At 36.0% G+C, this 16,817-nt stretch overlaps 4 protein-coding genes across 5 annotated transcripts; 2 read left to right on the top strand and 2 right to left on the bottom strand.

The window, feature by feature from the left end:
- The first annotated feature begins 9,880 nt into the window (after positions 1-9,880).
- On the top strand, positions 9,881-12,224 carry LOC106791246 (girdin). 2 transcript variants are annotated; one of them, XM_014756756.1, is made up of 5 exons: positions 9,881-10,363; positions 10,507-11,355; positions 11,422-11,568; positions 11,662-11,895; positions 11,970-12,224. In XM_014756756.1, the coding sequence occupies exons 1-5, from the start codon at positions 10,301-10,303 to the stop codon at positions 11,994-11,996; spliced, it is 1,320 nt and encodes a 439-aa protein (XP_014612242.1). In that variant the 5' UTR covers positions 9,881-10,300; the 3' UTR covers positions 11,997-12,224. The 2 variants fall into 2 exon arrangements, with proteins under 2 accessions (XP_014612242.1, XP_014612243.1); XM_014756757.1 differs by having other exon boundaries at positions 9,883-10,363; positions 10,507-11,337.
- A 103-nt stretch (positions 12,225-12,327) lies between these two features.
- LOC106791251 (iron-sulfur cluster assembly 2 homolog, mitochondrial) lies at positions 12,328-13,421 on the bottom strand. Its single transcript, XM_014756763.1, has 3 exons — positions 13,244-13,421; positions 12,840-13,061; positions 12,328-12,749 (listed from the first exon to the last, which is right to left on the bottom strand). Exons 1-3 carry the CDS (start codon positions 13,318-13,320, stop codon positions 12,572-12,574), a joined length of 477 nt encoding a protein of 158 aa, XP_014612249.1. The 5' UTR covers positions 13,321-13,421; the 3' UTR covers positions 12,328-12,571.
- A 144-nt stretch (positions 13,422-13,565) lies between these two features.
- LOC106791250 (transmembrane emp24 domain-containing protein bai) lies at positions 13,566-15,085 on the bottom strand. Its single transcript, XM_014756762.1, has 5 exons — positions 14,735-15,085; positions 14,458-14,587; positions 14,256-14,326; positions 14,032-14,158; positions 13,566-13,948 (listed from the first exon to the last, which is right to left on the bottom strand). Exons 1-5 carry the CDS (start codon positions 14,912-14,914, stop codon positions 13,827-13,829), a joined length of 630 nt encoding a protein of 209 aa, XP_014612248.1. The 5' UTR covers positions 14,915-15,085; the 3' UTR covers positions 13,566-13,826.
- A 330-nt stretch (positions 15,086-15,415) lies between these two features.
- Positions 15,416-16,779, top strand: LOC106791249 (protein SGT1 homolog). Its single transcript, XM_014756761.1, has 5 exons — positions 15,416-15,628; positions 15,733-15,843; positions 15,933-16,131; positions 16,208-16,407; positions 16,530-16,779. The coding sequence occupies exons 1-5, from the start codon at positions 15,587-15,589 to the stop codon at positions 16,635-16,637; spliced, it is 660 nt and encodes a 219-aa protein (XP_014612247.1). The 5' UTR covers positions 15,416-15,586; the 3' UTR covers positions 16,638-16,779.
- Positions 16,780-16,817: the final 38 nt, after the last annotated feature.

The raw sequence follows: 16,817 nt of genomic DNA, 5'->3' as shown, positions 1-16,817 counted from the left end.
GGGCAAGAGAAAAAAAACTTACAACGAGCTACGAGCTGTTTGCGCTTCGTGAGAATACTATTTCTATCTTTTACAGAGATTAGGCACGATTCGCAATTTAACCCCCCTCCTAACGACATCGAAAGTCTTTCCCTTTTTTTTTTTTTTTTTTTTTTCGAATCTATTTAATCAAATTCCCCTTAAAAATTTTTATCTACGATAACAACGGGTAATCCAAAATTGCACAAATTTCTAACTGAAACTTTCGATCTCTGTACGTTGTTGTTATCGCGCCGAGCTGTTAAAAAGGAAGGAAGCTTCGTGGAAGCGTGTAACGATAACAGATTCCGCGCGTGTTCACGTTGAACGATATTTGTTTGTAAACTCGAAACCGATGCATCACACGAGAGAACAGAGAAAGAGAGAGAGAGAGAGAGAGAGAGAGACGCAACACGCGATACGCAATGCATTTCGAGGGTGTGCTTCCAATCTCATTCACATAGGAAGAGACAGAGAAAGAGAAAGAGAGAGAGAGAGAGAGAGAGAAAGAATGACGTTTACGTTGTAGGTGGACGAACACAATGTTCAGGAGATCCGAAAATCACTCGCATTACAAAGCGACGCGCTGTCATGCGAATACATAGGTTATTTGTTCCTGGCGATGCTCCAACTTGGATATTTTTTTCTCTCCCAGAAGCACCAATAGCATCATCTAACTATCCAACGATATTTCTAAGACATCTAACGAATCAAAGTGCTCGCATTAGCGTCAACTTATTACAGCTTTAATTGCTAGATAAAGTTTAACTAAAGGTTCAGTTAGGTTTACTTTCGGTTAAGAGAAAAAGAAAAGAATAAGAGGGTTGATTAGAGTCAGTCGGTTGGAGGGGAGAATTCGGGGAGAATTCGTGGCGTTTCTCCGAACTACCGAGGAGAGGAGATAAAGCGTTGGTGGGTTTTATCTTCTCGCGTGATTAAACCGCGGGACTGTAAATCATCGATTATATTCTCGTTAGGCTAAATAGTCTCTTCTTCCAGCTCCCTTCCTCCCACCTCCTATAATATCTAGAAGGTAGAATTCTCTTCCTTTACTACGGATGAACGCGTTCGAGTGGAAAGATAGCACAGATCCTTTTCTTTCGCCCTCCTCTATCCATCTATTATGTTTCAATTTAAAAACACCTTTCTCGACCACGAATCGATAAATCGTTGAAATCTGAAAAGAAAAACCCTTCTCTTTTCCTTCGTTCTTTTTTTTTTTTTTTTTTTATGTAAGATCGATCCGCTTTAAGCCGCCGCCGACCTTCCGACGTTGTCTTTTTACATCTTTTTACATATTTCGAGATAATTAAAATGCACATATTTTTGTTAGATAATGAAAAAAAAGAAAAAAAACTTGGAGTAAAGGTATACGAAAAAAAAAAAAGACGATCTAGGCAGATGCACGATAGGGATTAAAGCGAATGAAGACAAAACTCTATTACGTAAAGCGATTCAACGCGTGTTACAGCGAAATCGAGTGTACAGCTAGACGATTATGTCCCATCGTGCGAAGCCAGCCGCAGATTTCATTATCCTCCTTTTCAAAGGAACTGTCACCCCAAATGCCGTTCCTCTGAGTGAAAGAAAGAAAGAAATAAAAGAGGTAGAGAAGGAGAGAGAAATGGAGAGAAAGAGTATGAGGGTAGGTAGGACGAAGCCCTTCGCGATCTCGAGCACTTTGAACCCCTGAAATGGCGTTTACTGTTCGAAGAACTCACCGCTCAGCGCTTTTGCCGCCGTCCCGTTATTTTCACCAAGTCTTGAGAGTCCTCAAGAGTGCATCGAAAAGACGTCGTCGTCGTCGAGAATATCGTTTAAAAAAAAAAAAAGAAAAAGAAAAAAAAAAGGAAAAGAAAAGAAATAGAATATAACATCTAAAGAGACAAGACTTTCTCTTCTGTACAAACAATTTATAAATTATTCCTATTATATTTTTAAATAAGAAGTATAAGGAAATCCTGTTAAAAGTTGGCGAGCACGCATAGCAACCTAATCATTTACGTAAACTACCTGAAGGTATATACGTCCATCCATCTTGGAGAAAGACGAAGTTTATACGTCGGGCCAAGTTTCCGAGATGGATTAGTCACGAGCCAGATTAAGCCAAGAAGCCTATTGTATCGCGGATTTACTAAACTGCAAATAGACTTGTACGAGTGAAAGCTTCAAACGGAACAAGAAGAAGACAAAAAGTAGAGAGATTACGCAAAACGAAGGAGTCTTATAGAAACTATGACCAACAACTTTTGTGACCAACACATAGGAATGTAAGGAATGAAGAAATTCCTGTTAAAGAAAAAAGGAAGAGTCGGGATCGTCAAAAATCACCGTCATCATCGTTCTTCTATGGGTATAAATCAGAAGAAAGAAGAGTTCACCCTTCGTGACAAAAGCAGCAGCAGCAGGGTCCTTGAAAAGGAAGACGACCACGATGATGGTAGTGGTGGTTGGTGATGATGGTGATGGTGGTAGTGGTAGGCACGGCTCGTATAAATTTTCTTTCTGCCATTTTTTCTCGCATCGCTCGACGGCGAACACGAAAGGGGCGGAGATAAAGCTCGCAAACAGGCGAACCGCAGTCGAATCGTTTGTCATACGAAAAGTCTCTCCAAACAATAAAATGGCATCGCGAGAAAACGAATTCCAAGTGTCGAAAAATCCTATTAGAAAAATGTGCAAACGAGCAATATGTTAACGATACTGCCAGCGGACGAGGATAATTTTAATCAAAAATCTCTCCTTGTCCTTTTTTGCCTTCTTTATTTTTTGCCCTCCCTTCCGTTCCCTTACTTTTTGCCGAGAGACTCCACCTCCCTTGATCGACGCACATTTTCCACCTCGTTCCTACTTTTTTTCTTTTTTATTTTGTGTTTTCCCAACGGCCGTGGAATTTTTATGAAAGAGTCAGCTTCCAAAAGAGAGCCTCTTCTCGTCCACGCTCGATAAATTATTACGTTAAACATTAAATATTCGACGGTATCGACAATCTCCCTCGTTCAATATATCGATTCGATATCTGCCTTTCACCAGAAAGCACGTCCCTACGTATGTATTCTCATAGAAACTTCTTTCACCGATAACAATACCCTTTCGTTAACGATATGTGCATGCGTTGATCTCGCTAATATGCGAATGATATCTCGGAATCAAATTTTCAAATTTCAATATTACCAATATAGCAAAAATGTGTGTGTGTGTGAAACGAGGAACTTCAATTAATTCTAATTGGTCGGCGTGCTGTTGCTGGCTACTGTTCATCGATCTTTTAATTAATTAATATCTTCTACACTCGTTAAATTAGCCGAATACGTGAGCGGAGTGTTGCGAACGATAGAAGAAGCGCATAAATAAACTACTCTATGGGAATTTTATTTAATTCACCAAATTTTTCCAAGAAGTTTAACAAAAACGGATAGAAGAGACACCTGCTCCCAAACGGTGAAAACTTTCCTTCGTTTTGTTCGAAAAGAAAACAAAACGTATACGTAAAACTCTCGTATTTCGTTCTTACTTGAGAAATAAAAAGATGGAGAAAATTGTTTCCCCGGTTAGATCCGGACTGTTTCAAAGTTGTGAGACAATTGCGAGACAAATGCGCAAATGCCCTTGCTCGCCTCGGAGACAAGTCAGACTATACCTATAACTGTACGTGAACAAAATAGATAACCCATAGAAAATACTATTTCGCATTTAATTAGAATAATCTCGATCGGGGTTCGTTGTCTTCGGTTTTACACGTTGCACGGACATTTAGCGAATTATCCATGGCTATGTTCGTAATGCATAATCCCTCAAAGATTTAACTTGTCAGGGAAATATTCGTAAAATAAGGACGGCGAGAGAGAGGAGAAAGATATTCGTGACTCGATCGTAACTCACACTTTCGCGTGGATCCAAGAATCGATCCTCGCAGATCCTACTCCCGAGATACCCGGGAGAACGTGGTACACAAGAACAAATGTCTACGTGTTCGGTGAACGGTAAAGCGCGTTCAGGATTCGAATAGTATGCTACGTCGTTTGTTATTTCGAGACGGTACGCTCGAACGAGTCTCCGTACTTCGATCTCTCTTTCTCTCCATCATACATCGGGAAAAAATGTAAATCCTTAACTCGGGATCGAGATACGTGTTTCTCGAGAAAATAATATCCTATCCCATCTGATAAATAAGAGATCCGGAAAGAAATGTAGATGCATCTCGTCAAGTATTTTATACTTTAAAAGAGTCTTCTTTCGAAGACGATAAACTATCGATAAATCGAACCTGAAATTGGATTGGCTGATTAAGAATGCCTGCTAGATGGCAACCGCCATAAAAGTCCCAACGAACCTCAGGAAATTAATCTTCTGATCCGTGATACGAGTATACCACCGGTTTGCCGGTGGCGGCAGCGGTAAGGTATACCGGTGCGACGGCATTGCGCAGGGAAGGAAACTTTGGTCAATTACGTGGGTCGGCCCTCGACGAAGCCCTACGACGTGTAGGGTGTAATCGAAGAGCGGGCTGTCGCCATCGAATCCGCCTGCAAATTGTTTTCCGCAAATTGGATCGCTCTCCTTGAACGTCTCACCGTGATTCAAAAGGTATCGCTAGGTCGAATCGAATCGAATGACTATCAATCTCCTTTCTTTTGTTTTTTTTTTACACTGCAAACTTTTACTGGATACTTATTGTTAACTTCGACAAAAAAGAAATTGTCGAGTCACAATATTATCATATAAATAGATTAAACCTATTCGTTTATTTTCCCGAAAGATCCTGGCATAAGCTTCGAAAGAAAGTCAAATAAAAGAGATATATGTATCGCGGTATTCGCTTAAATATGACATTTACATGACGCAAAGACTAATGCCTTCCTCGTTGAAACGCGACGACGTGATGGGGTTTTAGCAAGACAACGCAAAACGTGACAGACAACGGATACATCTGAATTCAAGCTCGTCATGCGAAGGTTTCGCTTCGAGCAGGAATAAAACAATAGGGGAGACGCGAAAGGAGACAATGAAGAAAGAGAAAGAGAGAGAGGAAATAGTCTCTATATCTCTCCCTTTACGGTAGTAAAGCATATTTACTCATCTAGCCGGTAACCAAAGCTTTGGAAAACAACGAAAAGATAAATAAGAGAAAATAAATGGAGATAGAAAGACAGCAGCTGAGAGAACCTGGTGGCTTTAACGACAGGTCAAGTTACCAAGGGTTCGACCTTTTCCTATCGAACCTTACCATCTAGCAGACGATTAAGCAGCACCGAATTAATCGTCTCTATGTCTAAATCCTTTCGCTAAACATTTCACATATCCGTATGCACCCACATAGAATATTTTATGCGACCTATGTACTTGGACAGATATTTCAAAATCGCAACGCCACGAATACTTTAGCTTATACTGCAAAAAAGAGAGAGAGAGAGAGAGAGAAAGCGGGCTGTGCGGTTACTTTTTGCGAAAAAACAAGTATTCCTATATCTCAAAACTTTGGTAATAGTCCCACCCCTTCTCTCCAGGTCCTTTACATCTGCGTGCACACGGCCATGTAAGCGAGCACGTGTATTCGTTCGTCGTCCTCATTCGCGGCTTCACATATGAAAGGCTAAAAATGCATACTCCAAACGGTCCTATCCGGTATTGTTTGAACTTTCGAACGAAACCGTTATAATTCAGAAGCCCTCGGAACGAACGGCGAATCATTACTAAAAGCACTGCTTTCCTTCCCATCCTAGCAATCTACGGATACAACCAACGAAACGCGCAATCGATTCGGGAACCTATTATGCTTACATTTTTATTCCGAATAATAGTCCAGATTGCCGCTGTATACTAGGTGAACAGGAAGAATGCTCATAACAGAATCTTCTTCGTAACTCTATTTGTGTGTGAAGGAAATATTGGAGCGTTTAGTTTCACCTAGCACACCCCCTATGCAGACTTTACGTGGAAAACGAATGGAAAAGCGTCATCGCATTATCGACAATCGTTGCAGACCACTTTCGCGAAAAATATCTCGCGCGCGGTCGATATTGCGAGATGATCGCATTTTAATTGAAAAATCGCCACGAGAAATGAGACTTTAACGTTGTGCGATTCGTTCCACCGCTATTAAATATCACTCGGTTTTCATTGTTTTTAAGGGTGAGAGAGAGAGAGAGAGAGAGAGAGAAAGAGAGAGAAAGAGCTTTAACGAGTCGATCTCATGTCAGGGAGAAAAGAATAGTAAAGTAATACTTGTGCGCGAGTACGATTTTTACAAAATTACAAAAAAATAAAAAATAAACGTTTGGCGAAATTTAAGCGACAAAAAATTCATTTAGAAGAATTACTTTTGGCAATTAATCGAAGCGCATGTAACTTTTATTAGTAAAACCGAATTGTCTGATGAGGCCTCAAAGTTGTGGTCGGCTGGCAAATATATCAGTATGACGAACGACGAGAGAGAGAGAGAGGAAGAGGAAGAGGAGAGAAAGAGAGTCCCAAGAGGACATCCTGTAATTTGACATTAGCCGTCTTCCGTCAGCGTCGCTAGCTTAATTACATTCCACGATGATGCTCCTCGCTTATTGTATCCTTGAACGAAGTTATGCCTCTGACGACGAAAGAGCCGAACGTACCTAGCTAGCGTAGACTTGGATGGGAAAATTGAAACGGTCTCTGGTGACGATCGTCGTTCACCTAACTAAATTCGATAAATTACAATTTACTCATTTTTCTCAGACGCCGCGACGAAAAAAAAGATATCGTAAAAAGAATCAAAGAAAGGAATTTTTTTTCAAATCTTCCGACTAGATATTAGATGGATCGAGCGTCGATCTAATTTTAGAGCCCACCTAACGATGGACCCAACCCTGAAGGGAGACAAGGGAGATCTTTCTCTCTCTTGCACGCGATGAAAAGGTAAAACAGGTTTCAGCAGAACGTACAAGTATGGGAGCATAGAAAAAGCTGCTCAATGAAGCTTGCGAGGACGGAAAATCGAAGCGATCGACGTCAACCAAGAGCTTTGATCGCTCGGCCGAGCCTTCTTTCTCGAGCTAGAAAGAGATACGAATAGACACGTGACCGAGTCTAATTCCGATTACGAGAGAAAGATAGAAATAAAGGGATAGTCCGTGTACAAGCACGAAAACGCAAATATCCAAGTATATACGTGATTATCCGGGGGTCTTGCCAATGCGAAATTCATCGATACCAATTACCGCGTTCCACGAATAATTTCGAATGAATATCGAAACAAAATTCTTCTTTCCCTTCGTTCTCTCTACCCCCACGCCCACTCCTTTCTCTTTTTTCGCATCAGAAATTCGAGGATAGACACGATAAATAGCCTTCGATGACGTCGTAGGATCCTCTTTTTTTTTTTTTTCGCTTTCATCAGATCACGATGGTGTCGCACTTGAGCGACGTTACATTACACGGTTTCTAAACGTGTAGATAGAAAAATATATATACAAGACGATCTAATAATTATCGGAAACCTAAGAATATCTATTCGATCGATCATAAAGTTAGTTAGTTAATATACGGACTTTAATTTCAACCATTAAATCATATTACAATATAAAAACATATTTCTTTCTCACGTGAAGCTTCCAAGATTATAATGGTTTATCCAGCGAAGATATTAGAAATATTTAGAAGAACGTCGGATATGTATAATGATCGTTTGTAGACTAACCACAGGATCGTTTTACCATAAATTACATGACCGCCACGAATGCCGGCATAGTTTGCGAGAGAATCTATGAACGGTTCTCGACTGGAAACGAATGTACCTTCGCAAGTATTTGCATTAAGATAACGAACTTTAAACTAATGAGCTCGCCTAATATCATGACAAAGTATTAGCGAAAAAAAAAAATAGCGGTGGTTCATTCTGCTTTAAAAGCTATAAATAAAAAAGAAAGAAAAAAGAAACCTGTTGCAATGAAATACTTTGGACAACATTGTCCAATCGTTATAATGGATATATTTTCTTCCTCGTTCTTTTTCTAATTAAAATGAAAATTGTCAAGAATTATTTTTCACTCGATACAGGCGAATAACAAGTACTCGCAAAACTATTTAAATGAACGTTAAGACTCGTTCCCTCTCGATTCGACTTACAAAATCTCTACGTTTCAACGGTCATCGCACGTTTTCCTCCTCACGCGCGAATCACGTCCTGCATACCTAAATGTGCAATTAGCTCCGCGTGTAATTTTACTTCGGGCATGGTATCCCGTTCCGCATAAACACCAACGGTCGATAAAAAAAGAATAGAATGAAGGGAAAGAGATGGAGAGAAAGGACACGTAATTAAACATGAATGACACTTTTGTACATCCTACTACGAGTGTGTAATCATAAAAAGATAGAGCGAGAGAGTGAGACAAGATCAAATCTCAAAAGTTCTGAAAAATCTTACCGATTCGTAAGGAAGCAATGAACCTGGATAAAGATGGAGAAGAGAGGGAAATATAGAAAGAGACGAAGAATATAAACCGTCCTTCCTAACAGACTTTCAGAATGTTTAATAAGCGACATCAGCGTGTCTGTGGTTTTCACAAAAGCGAAAATGTAAATTCAGCGTTTTCGCTGGCATAAAAGGCTTGCAGGAGTCTTCGGAGGGTGGAGAATGTTCCTTCTTGTATAAGCGGCATTAAAATTGCAAACTGTGCAATGGACTATCTCCCTATTCATTCTCTTTTCCCCTTCCTCTCTCTCTTTTTCTCTTTCTATATATGTATATATATATATATATATCTCGTCGATCTTCTTTATCAGCAATCAGACTTGTCTTCGGATGTCTTCGAGTATTGACACGCAAATAACAAAATCGAAGGACGACACAAAACGATAGCAATAAATGCTGCTTATCTTCGAGTTATAAATCGTAAGACTTTGATAAATATATCGTCCACGCAATTCCTGTTATATGGGTTACTTTCTAGTTAATCCTCCTATGTAACTTTGCGTTTATACTCTGGATATAACTGATAATCAGAATTAGATATATTATATTCTAATTTAAAGATTCCTCTTATTCTCTGCAAGGTTAAACAACCAAAGTGTTTACTATCTTCGCACGCTGCTAAGGTACTTCGTAACGTGTTTATATCTATTACAAAAACGTACTTGGATTTCTGTCGATTAATAAATAAAAAGTCGATATTTTATTTTAGCCCACGGATGCAACCAAATATTTTACCCCCAATACTTTACACACAAAAAGATATCTATGCAACGTACGAAACATAGCTTTGTGAAGCTTTTCTTAAAACGATAAGAACGAGTACGTAGGATTATTTCAAATTAAACGATTATCATTAAGAGATGTTCGCCCAGCGACCATGATGGAACATTGCAAGAAAAAACAATAACAGTAGTATTAGTAATGCAGTAATAGATCTAGTCCCTCTTACCTCCTTTAGATTATTTGTTAATGAAACAAACTTTGTTCCGGGCGTCGATGAATCTTCCAAAAGAAGTCCGCCAATATTGAATTATAAAGGAAAAACTTGCACAGAACTCAACGTAACTACATGAAATTAGACAGCTAGTGCCATGATTGTTTTCGCGCGTTCCAAACGATCCTACCAATCAACGCGACTGTTTCGAATGCCATCTATCGATAGGAAAAAGAGGCGTTTACTTCGATGAACGACCAATCGATATTAAGCACGAGATATTCAAATCTGCCACGAATATTGTTCATACTATATTTAATTAAAATGAAAGATAAAGAAAATGTAATAAATATCAAATTATCGAGTTACATAGCGTTCCGTATTATCAACCAATCGTGAGAATTAAACACGAAAAGTATAAGTATCTTTCTGGATCTAAATCTTTCCTACCGTCGGTGAAGTACCGATTGAATTCCAAATAAATCCGTAAAATATAAGGGTGATTAAGTTGTTCCCGATGCGACGGCGTATCTTGACAATTGGCTGTCACTTGACGGTGCGTGCTGTTGCACCGAATATCAAATTCGATATATAAAAGATAAGGAGATACTGGGACGTTCTGTTTAAGCTCTTGCATGCTTCGTGCTCGCCTAAAGCTTGCTTGTAAGCTTTCGTAACTGATACGGTGTCTCACATAGTGTGGCTTCCTTTCGTTCGATTGTTACTTACTCCACAGACTTATGAACTATTCGCGGAAGGTGTCATTTGCGATCGGGGTTGATGTGTGCCCTAAAACAGGAAGTACTAGGCGACAAATATTATAACAATGTTAGATTGTTAAATTGATATATACACGAAATTAGAGTAGCACGATAAAGACGTGACAGTGGAGTCAAGTTATGGAGGGAGTCGATGGGCAACTGCAAACAAAATATCAAAAGATAGCCACGGAATATTCGAAAGTAAGTTAATCCAATGTAACTATGTAAATCTACAGTTGAATAGAAATCTTATCTCTTACCATCTGCTACTCCTTTAATTTATACAGCCATATTTCTTTGATGGATAACTATCTAAACCTGTGGAATATATACTTTATTCACAGATTCGTGCTCAGGCGAACGTTCTAAGAAAGGCTGTGATAGATGAACAAGCACGTAATGCGGAGATACGCGAACAATTAAAAGAGAAAGAAGTAGAATTTCGTAGAGCGGAACAAGAAATAGATAGTCTGACTTTCCGCAATCAACAGTTGACCAAACGAATAACTGTATTGCAGGATGAACTTGATAAAGCACAAAATAAATCTAGGAAAGGGAAAGGCAAACTATCGGATAATAATACTCAAGTACCTGCCTCATCGAATCATATCTTAGACGAAGAATTTCAAAAAAAGATAGTTGAAAATGCTCAATTGCTTTCGCAAATAGCGGATAAGGATAGTGAAATTGAAAGTTTAAGCGAAAGAATACAAGAATTGGAATATAAGTTAGAACATGCTGAAAAATCTAAAGTAGTATTAGATTGTCAGCATCGCAGAGAAATTGATAAGTTGGACAGGGAGAGAAATGATTTACAGAGAAAACTTAACGAAAAGCAAAGACAAGAAGAAACTATATCTTGGTCTAGTACTGAAGGCAAGAAGGAAGGATACGATGGTGAACAAAGAGCAGGATTTTCTAATCATTATCAAATAGATTCTTCTCCGATTTCATCGCCATCTCCATCGCGTAGATCCTCTAAATCTTTTAATGATGGTAAAATTCAAAAATTAACAGACGAAAAAAATGATTATGAATCTTCCAAATCTTATGACATAGAAAAAGAACTGCATTATTGGAAAACGCAATACCACATGATTAAAATAAAATACGATGAATACGAACATAAAGACCAAGAAGCAAATATATCAGTCGCCAAGGAATCTCTCAATCCTGTAAAAATAAATAATATGGTAGTTTTTTTTTTTTCTTCCGAGATTCCCTTCCTATCGTTTAATGTTTCTTGCGTCGTTTTGCAGATTGGAAGATTACAGGCACCATTTGCATTACCCGAGGAAATAGAAGCTCGCGAAGCAAAAATAAGAGAATACTTTCTTGATGAGATAAATAAATTAGTAATGGAAAAACACATTTGTCATGTTAAAAATTTGGCCATGGCTGCTAACGTAATTACTGAGACGTTTATATTCTTCTTAATATTTGAATTTCCTAATTGAGCCAGTCAATTTTTTATTACAAAATGATATCTAATATTTTAGAAAGAAGTGATGCATGTACATTTGGAAACATGTGAATCGAAAAGAGAAAAATGTGAGTTAGCACTTTCGGAAGCTCTATCCAATTGCAATAGCTTGCAAAAAGATAAAGAGACACAAGAAGGAAACTATAAAGCACAACTCAGTACTATGAGCGAACATCTTGCTAATATGAATGATAAACTTATTTGTCAGACAGAAGAAATTCAACAATTAAAGTTTGAATTAGCAAACAAGGTACAAGACATTTAATGCTTTGTTCAATTATATTCTAAGATATCAATTAATGTCTCTTAACTATTATGTTATAGAATAATAGGAAAGGAAAACAAAAATGATTTACATTCAGTTACTGACAATTGATCAGAGACATTCCATTGACAACATTAGTATAATCATATTCATTGATCGATTTAAAGTTATGTATATAAGGAATTCATACCAAACGAACAATATATTATCTGTCCTCATACTCTGATTTTTAGCAAGAAGAAACATGCTAAAATGCTCTCTGATTCTGTTACGTTATGTTATTTATGAAATCAAAATAAAATATTACAATTGAATGTGTTTTTTGAAAATATTATGAATGAAGTATTAGAGATAGGAAATATATATTATGAAAGGTAATATAACGGTGTAACAATAATGTGGTTCACGCATTGTAAATCTAATCTTATCTGGCATTGCTATTCGAAACACTTAACTTACAACATTTCATAATGCTTATATTTACAATTTGTTTGTACATAAGTTTCTTATTTTGTGAATACCGATATATATATATATATATATATATAATATTCAATCGAAAGAAAAAAAGGCCAATCCTAAAGTAGCAGAAATTTATAAATATTATATATCTAAAGTAGTTCCCTATAAACGTACAGTTAAAAAATTGGTAGTAAGGAAATTAATTGATTTTGATAGAAAAACTAGCACCGCAACTACATCCCTGTTCTGCCAAAGGATTATTAATGATCCTAAATGCAGAACGTATTAACTCTGTATGATATTCTATAGTAGCCCCTTTGATATATTCTAAAGACGTTGAATCTATAATCACTTTAGCACCATCCTTCTGAAATATTCTGCAACAGAAATGCATCTATACATTTGCATCTATACATTTATACATTTTTCACACATATCAAACACTACACTGCATTCTTAAGTCCTACTTGTCGTCTTCATTTATGCTTGAATCCAAATCAAATTTATACTGAAATCCAGAACAGCCTCCACCTTCTACGGTAACCCTCAAACATGCACTTTCTTTCGCTATTTCTTTGAGACGTTTCGCACAGCTATCGCTAATAATCAATGCAGTATCGGTGTCAACAGCAGAATTCGTAGAGATTCCATTAAGTGACGAAGCCGTGTGGACATTGCACCATGGTACACTGTGGATTTTTAAGACATTTTATCACTACAAGAGATTAAACAATAAATCTTTACTACCGAAAAAATCATTTGTTTTATGAACAAGATTTCCTTTTATTTCAATCATAAACAAATATAAAACTTTTCAACGATAAAAATCTAAGTATGAATAACAGGAAAATATGCATAAAGAATTACTTACGTTAACAAACGAGAGAAGTAACGATTAGATGCAAAATTGGATGAAAGACCCCAAGCCATACGTCTCAATTTCGCCATTTTCTAACCTAAACGTGATTCTATCGACTTTGCGTGACGGAAAAAAGACAGTAAATATGCAATTGCAAGTTGTGCAACAATAACGTTCACGTCGGGACTACTTTCATTGACTACGAAAACCAACATGGCTACCTTCACTACGTCCAAATTTGCGGGAATTTTCAAATCGTGTATTTTATTACAGATTTATTAAATCTATTATAGGTATATCTTTAGAGTCGAACAATACAAACTCATTTGATACATGGTGAATTCATAATATAATTGGCATGAAAATTGGAAAATAATCGAATTAATTGTTTAGTATTTACTCAATTTATACTTAACAAATGTAAGAAATAATTAGATATCACTGTACAATATTATTAATGATAGGCATGACATATTCATGTATTTTTAATACAATCCGATTATTTAAAAAATTATTTTATATTTTCAAATGTATTTTACACAACATACATGTCCAATATGATCCGGATTAAAAAAAATATTTATATATATATTTTTTACTCTATCAATTTTTTTGCTCTGAAAAAACGTCTTAAATAAAAGACCTGCAAAGTAGAGAGTCCTAAAAGACAACATATAGAGAATATACTGAAATACAACACGCGTGCATTGGTTGCCTCTGAAAGAAAATAAAATAAATGTTTTAACATTCCAATCACATTACCGTTTTGATCTTGATAAATAATCTAAATGTGCTAATACCATTAGTATCTCTCATTTCTTCTTCATTCTTTCGCATTCTTGCAAAATCTTGTACTATGACATCAGATAAATCTTCCAAACGTTTCAATTCTACTTCCACGGGTTTCAATTTAGCTGCTTCTGCAATCTAGATTAATAATTCATATATGTAGATAAACTCGTTCATTACCAAATTGGAACAGATGATTTCACATGAATTCAATTTCAATGCATTAATAACTTACACCTTCATAACTTTTTGTTTCAATGCCACGTTTTGTAAGAAGCATTATTTCTTGTTTCACGCCACGTTGATCTGGAAAAGTTAATATTACAACTTAACATAATTCTGAACGATAAGTTATCATCTTAAAAGAGATTTTAGAATACCTCGTGATCATAGTAATGCATATCGTACATATTATATTATAGAAAATATTAACTTACGACTTGATACGTGTGAAATAAAACAGACTTCAAAGGTATCAGCAGTTTCAGTAATAAATGAAAACTTTAATAGCTTATTATGCGGAATATCTTCTTTTTGAGAAAGTATGTGTCCTTTGGTATCTCTGATCTATAATACAAATGAATAGACAAATCATTTCCAGACATATAAAAGTGACAGCGAGACAGACAGTAATACTAGCATCAAGTAAATAATTATGACATATTGCAGGATAAAAGTCTCAAAAGTTTTTAGGTAAAGAAAGACAACAAGTACCACGTAATCAACTTTTTGACCGAATTCTTCGGAAACAAAGTATTCTCCCGTAACTAATACATTTGCTTGAACATCTTCTTTTAAACACTTGTGAGTATTTGGCTCCAAGTACCAATTGATACAGTTGACATTCGTTATAATTGACATTAAAAGAATTATTCCAATGTTTAGAATTTCCATTGTACTTTACTTTTATATATAACAATACAAGTTAATAAATTTATGAAATACTTGAAAATAAACGTTATGTCCCTAAAAATATTCTGAGATGTATTATTCCTCAGTCAACCTCCTGATGAGTTGGCAGCCATTAGATATTATGTAGAATTAGTATCAGTTTGCATGCCTACGTGGCGTTACGATCAAGAAGAAAGTTTCTTGGTAAAAAATGCCATTATGCAAGATATTATATTACAGCTTTTTTGCTAAATCGTCTATTTAATGTATTATCTAATATTACAAGGTTTTTACATAATATTACATTAAAAAAATAGATTGAAAAGATTTTTATTTTTAATATATAAGACATTTTCGACCACATTGGAAGTACTGTTCTATTTTGATGGAACATTTATTGGCTTAAATTTCAATAGAATTTTAAGTCACAATAGAAAATATTTAATGCAAATAATAAGTATTTCATTTAATAATATCACGATATTATACTTTTCCAAGACTCGAGCAGTAATTGGTCATTGAACTTTCGAGCTCATACCAACATTAAAAAATGATCTGTAAATATAACCGATACCAACAATCAAACATTCGGAGCAGATTGTTCTTAAGGAGCTGAAAATTAGAGAAAGCTTGTTTTCTTGTCGGTTTTCAAAAGTTTGGAGTTTAATACATTAAATGGCCAGCGGAGATGGATCGATTCAAACTCAAGAAAATGATGTAAGAATTATTTAATTAATATTATTGTGCTGTTAATGACAAATGTGTTTTAGTTATTTGTGTATTTAAAAATCATATATAGCTAGTAGCGTTTTTTGTTATAGATGCCAATCCCGAAGATCAAACATGATTGGTATCAAACAGAAACACATATTATCATCACAATACTTGCCAAAAATACAGAAAGTGTAAAAATTGTTTATGAAAAGACTACGGTACGTAAAAGTGCTATTTATTGTATTATGGTTGTAAAATTCAATGTTCTATGCGTAGACCTTTTAAAGCACGTTTTAATAATTATTAGCTAAGTGTTTCTGCGAAGCTACCTTCTGGTAGCGATTATAGCTTGGAATTGGACTTGGCTCATCCAATAGTACCAGATCAATGTTCATACAAAATATTACCATCTAAAATAGAAATCAAATTGAAGAAGCAAGATGGCTTAAGGTGGACCATTTTAGATGGAACTCCAGTGAAAAATGTGGTTGAACCAATACCTCAAGGTAAATTATTTATTCCTTACCATTGGGTATTTGAGTATTTTTTGGCCACCTAAGTCATTCAATAATGCTTTCGAAGAAATACTTCAAAGTGGTAATCAACCACCAAAGTATCCGAGTTCTTCTAAAAAATCTAAAGATTGGAACAAGGTAGAAAAAGAAATAGAAAAACAAGAAGCAGAAGAAAAACCAGAAGGAGAAGCTGCTGTTAATGCCCTTTTCCAACAGATATATGGCAGTGGTTCTGACGAAGTTAGACGTGCTATGAATAAATCTTTTGTAAGTAGCATGTGTGACGAATAACAAATACTGCATGAAATATGATTCAAATGTTATTGACATGTGAATTTAAAAATACGAAGATAGCGATGGTGACTGATTTTTTTCTTTGAATAAAACAGCTAGAATCAGGTGGTACCGTTTTAAGTACAAACTGGTCAGTGGTAGGTAAGGGGAAGGTTGAAAGAAAACCACCAGATGGGATGGAATGGAAATCATGGAACCAATAAAAAGTTTGCTTACGTAAATAGAGAAACGCATAAGTGATTGATACAATTTTTTTTTGAAGTTTTATATACAAGACATATTTTTACTTGAGAGACTTATTAGAACAATTTGAAATATACCTAAACAAATTTCTGTATTGTGGCATAAGTTTTGTAACTTATTCCAATCTGTATTCTATCTGT

Source organism: Polistes canadensis, unplaced genomic scaffold (genome assembly GCF_001313835.1).
Source record: "Polistes canadensis isolate GaletaPanama2010 unplaced genomic scaffold, ASM131383v1 scaffold_293, whole genome shotgun sequence".
In the NCBI taxonomy this organism is placed as follows: Eukaryota; Metazoa; Arthropoda; class Insecta; order Hymenoptera; family Vespidae; genus Polistes; species Polistes canadensis.
The sequence above is the reverse complement of the archived record's forward strand: the minus strand, read 5'-3'. Positions and strand labels throughout refer to the sequence as shown.

Excerpts from the sequence above, each read along its gene's own strand:
- LOC106791250 (XM_014756762.1), bottom strand. The coding sequence starts at position 14,914 with ATGGAAATTCTAAACATTGGAATAATTCTTTTAATGTCAATTATAACG. Across the intron at positions 14,159-14,255 it reads AAACAAAAAGTTATGAAGGT|ATTGCAGAAGCAGCTAAATT; the intron begins GTAAGTTATTAA and ends TTATTAATCTAG. Across the intron at positions 13,949-14,031 it reads AGAAATGAGAGATACTAATG|AGGCAACCAATGCACGCGTG; the intron begins GTATTAGCACAT and ends ATTTTCTTTCAG.
- LOC106791246 (XM_014756756.1), top strand. The coding sequence starts at position 10,301 with ATGGAGGGAGTCGATGGGCAACTGCAAACAAAATATCAAAAGATAGCC. Across the intron at positions 11,356-11,421 it reads CTGTAAAAATAAATAATATG|ATTGGAAGATTACAGGCACC; the intron begins GTAGTTTTTTTT and ends GTCGTTTTGCAG. Across the intron at positions 11,569-11,661 it reads ATTTGGCCATGGCTGCTAAC|AAAGAAGTGATGCATGTACA; the intron begins GTAATTACTGAG and ends CTAATATTTTAG.
- LOC106791251 (XM_014756763.1), bottom strand. The coding sequence starts at position 13,320 with ATGGCGAAATTGAGACGTATGGCTTGGGGTCTTTCATCCAATTTTGCA. Across the intron at positions 13,062-13,243 it reads TACTTCTCTCGTTTGTTAAC|TGTACCATGGTGCAATGTCC; the intron begins GTAAGTAATTCT and ends AAAAATCCACAG. Across the intron at positions 12,750-12,839 it reads AGCATAAATGAAGACGACAA|AATATTTCAGAAGGATGGTG; the intron begins GTAGGACTTAAG and ends TTTCTGTTGCAG.
- LOC106791249 (XM_014756761.1), top strand. The coding sequence starts at position 15,587 with ATGGCCAGCGGAGATGGATCGATTCAAACTCAAGAAAATGAT. Across the intron at positions 15,629-15,732 it reads TTCAAACTCAAGAAAATGAT|ATGCCAATCCCGAAGATCAA; the intron begins GTAAGAATTATT and ends TTTTTGTTATAG. Across the intron at positions 16,132-16,207 it reads GGTTGAACCAATACCTCAAG|AAATACTTCAAAGTGGTAAT; the intron begins GTAAATTATTTA and ends ATGCTTTCGAAG.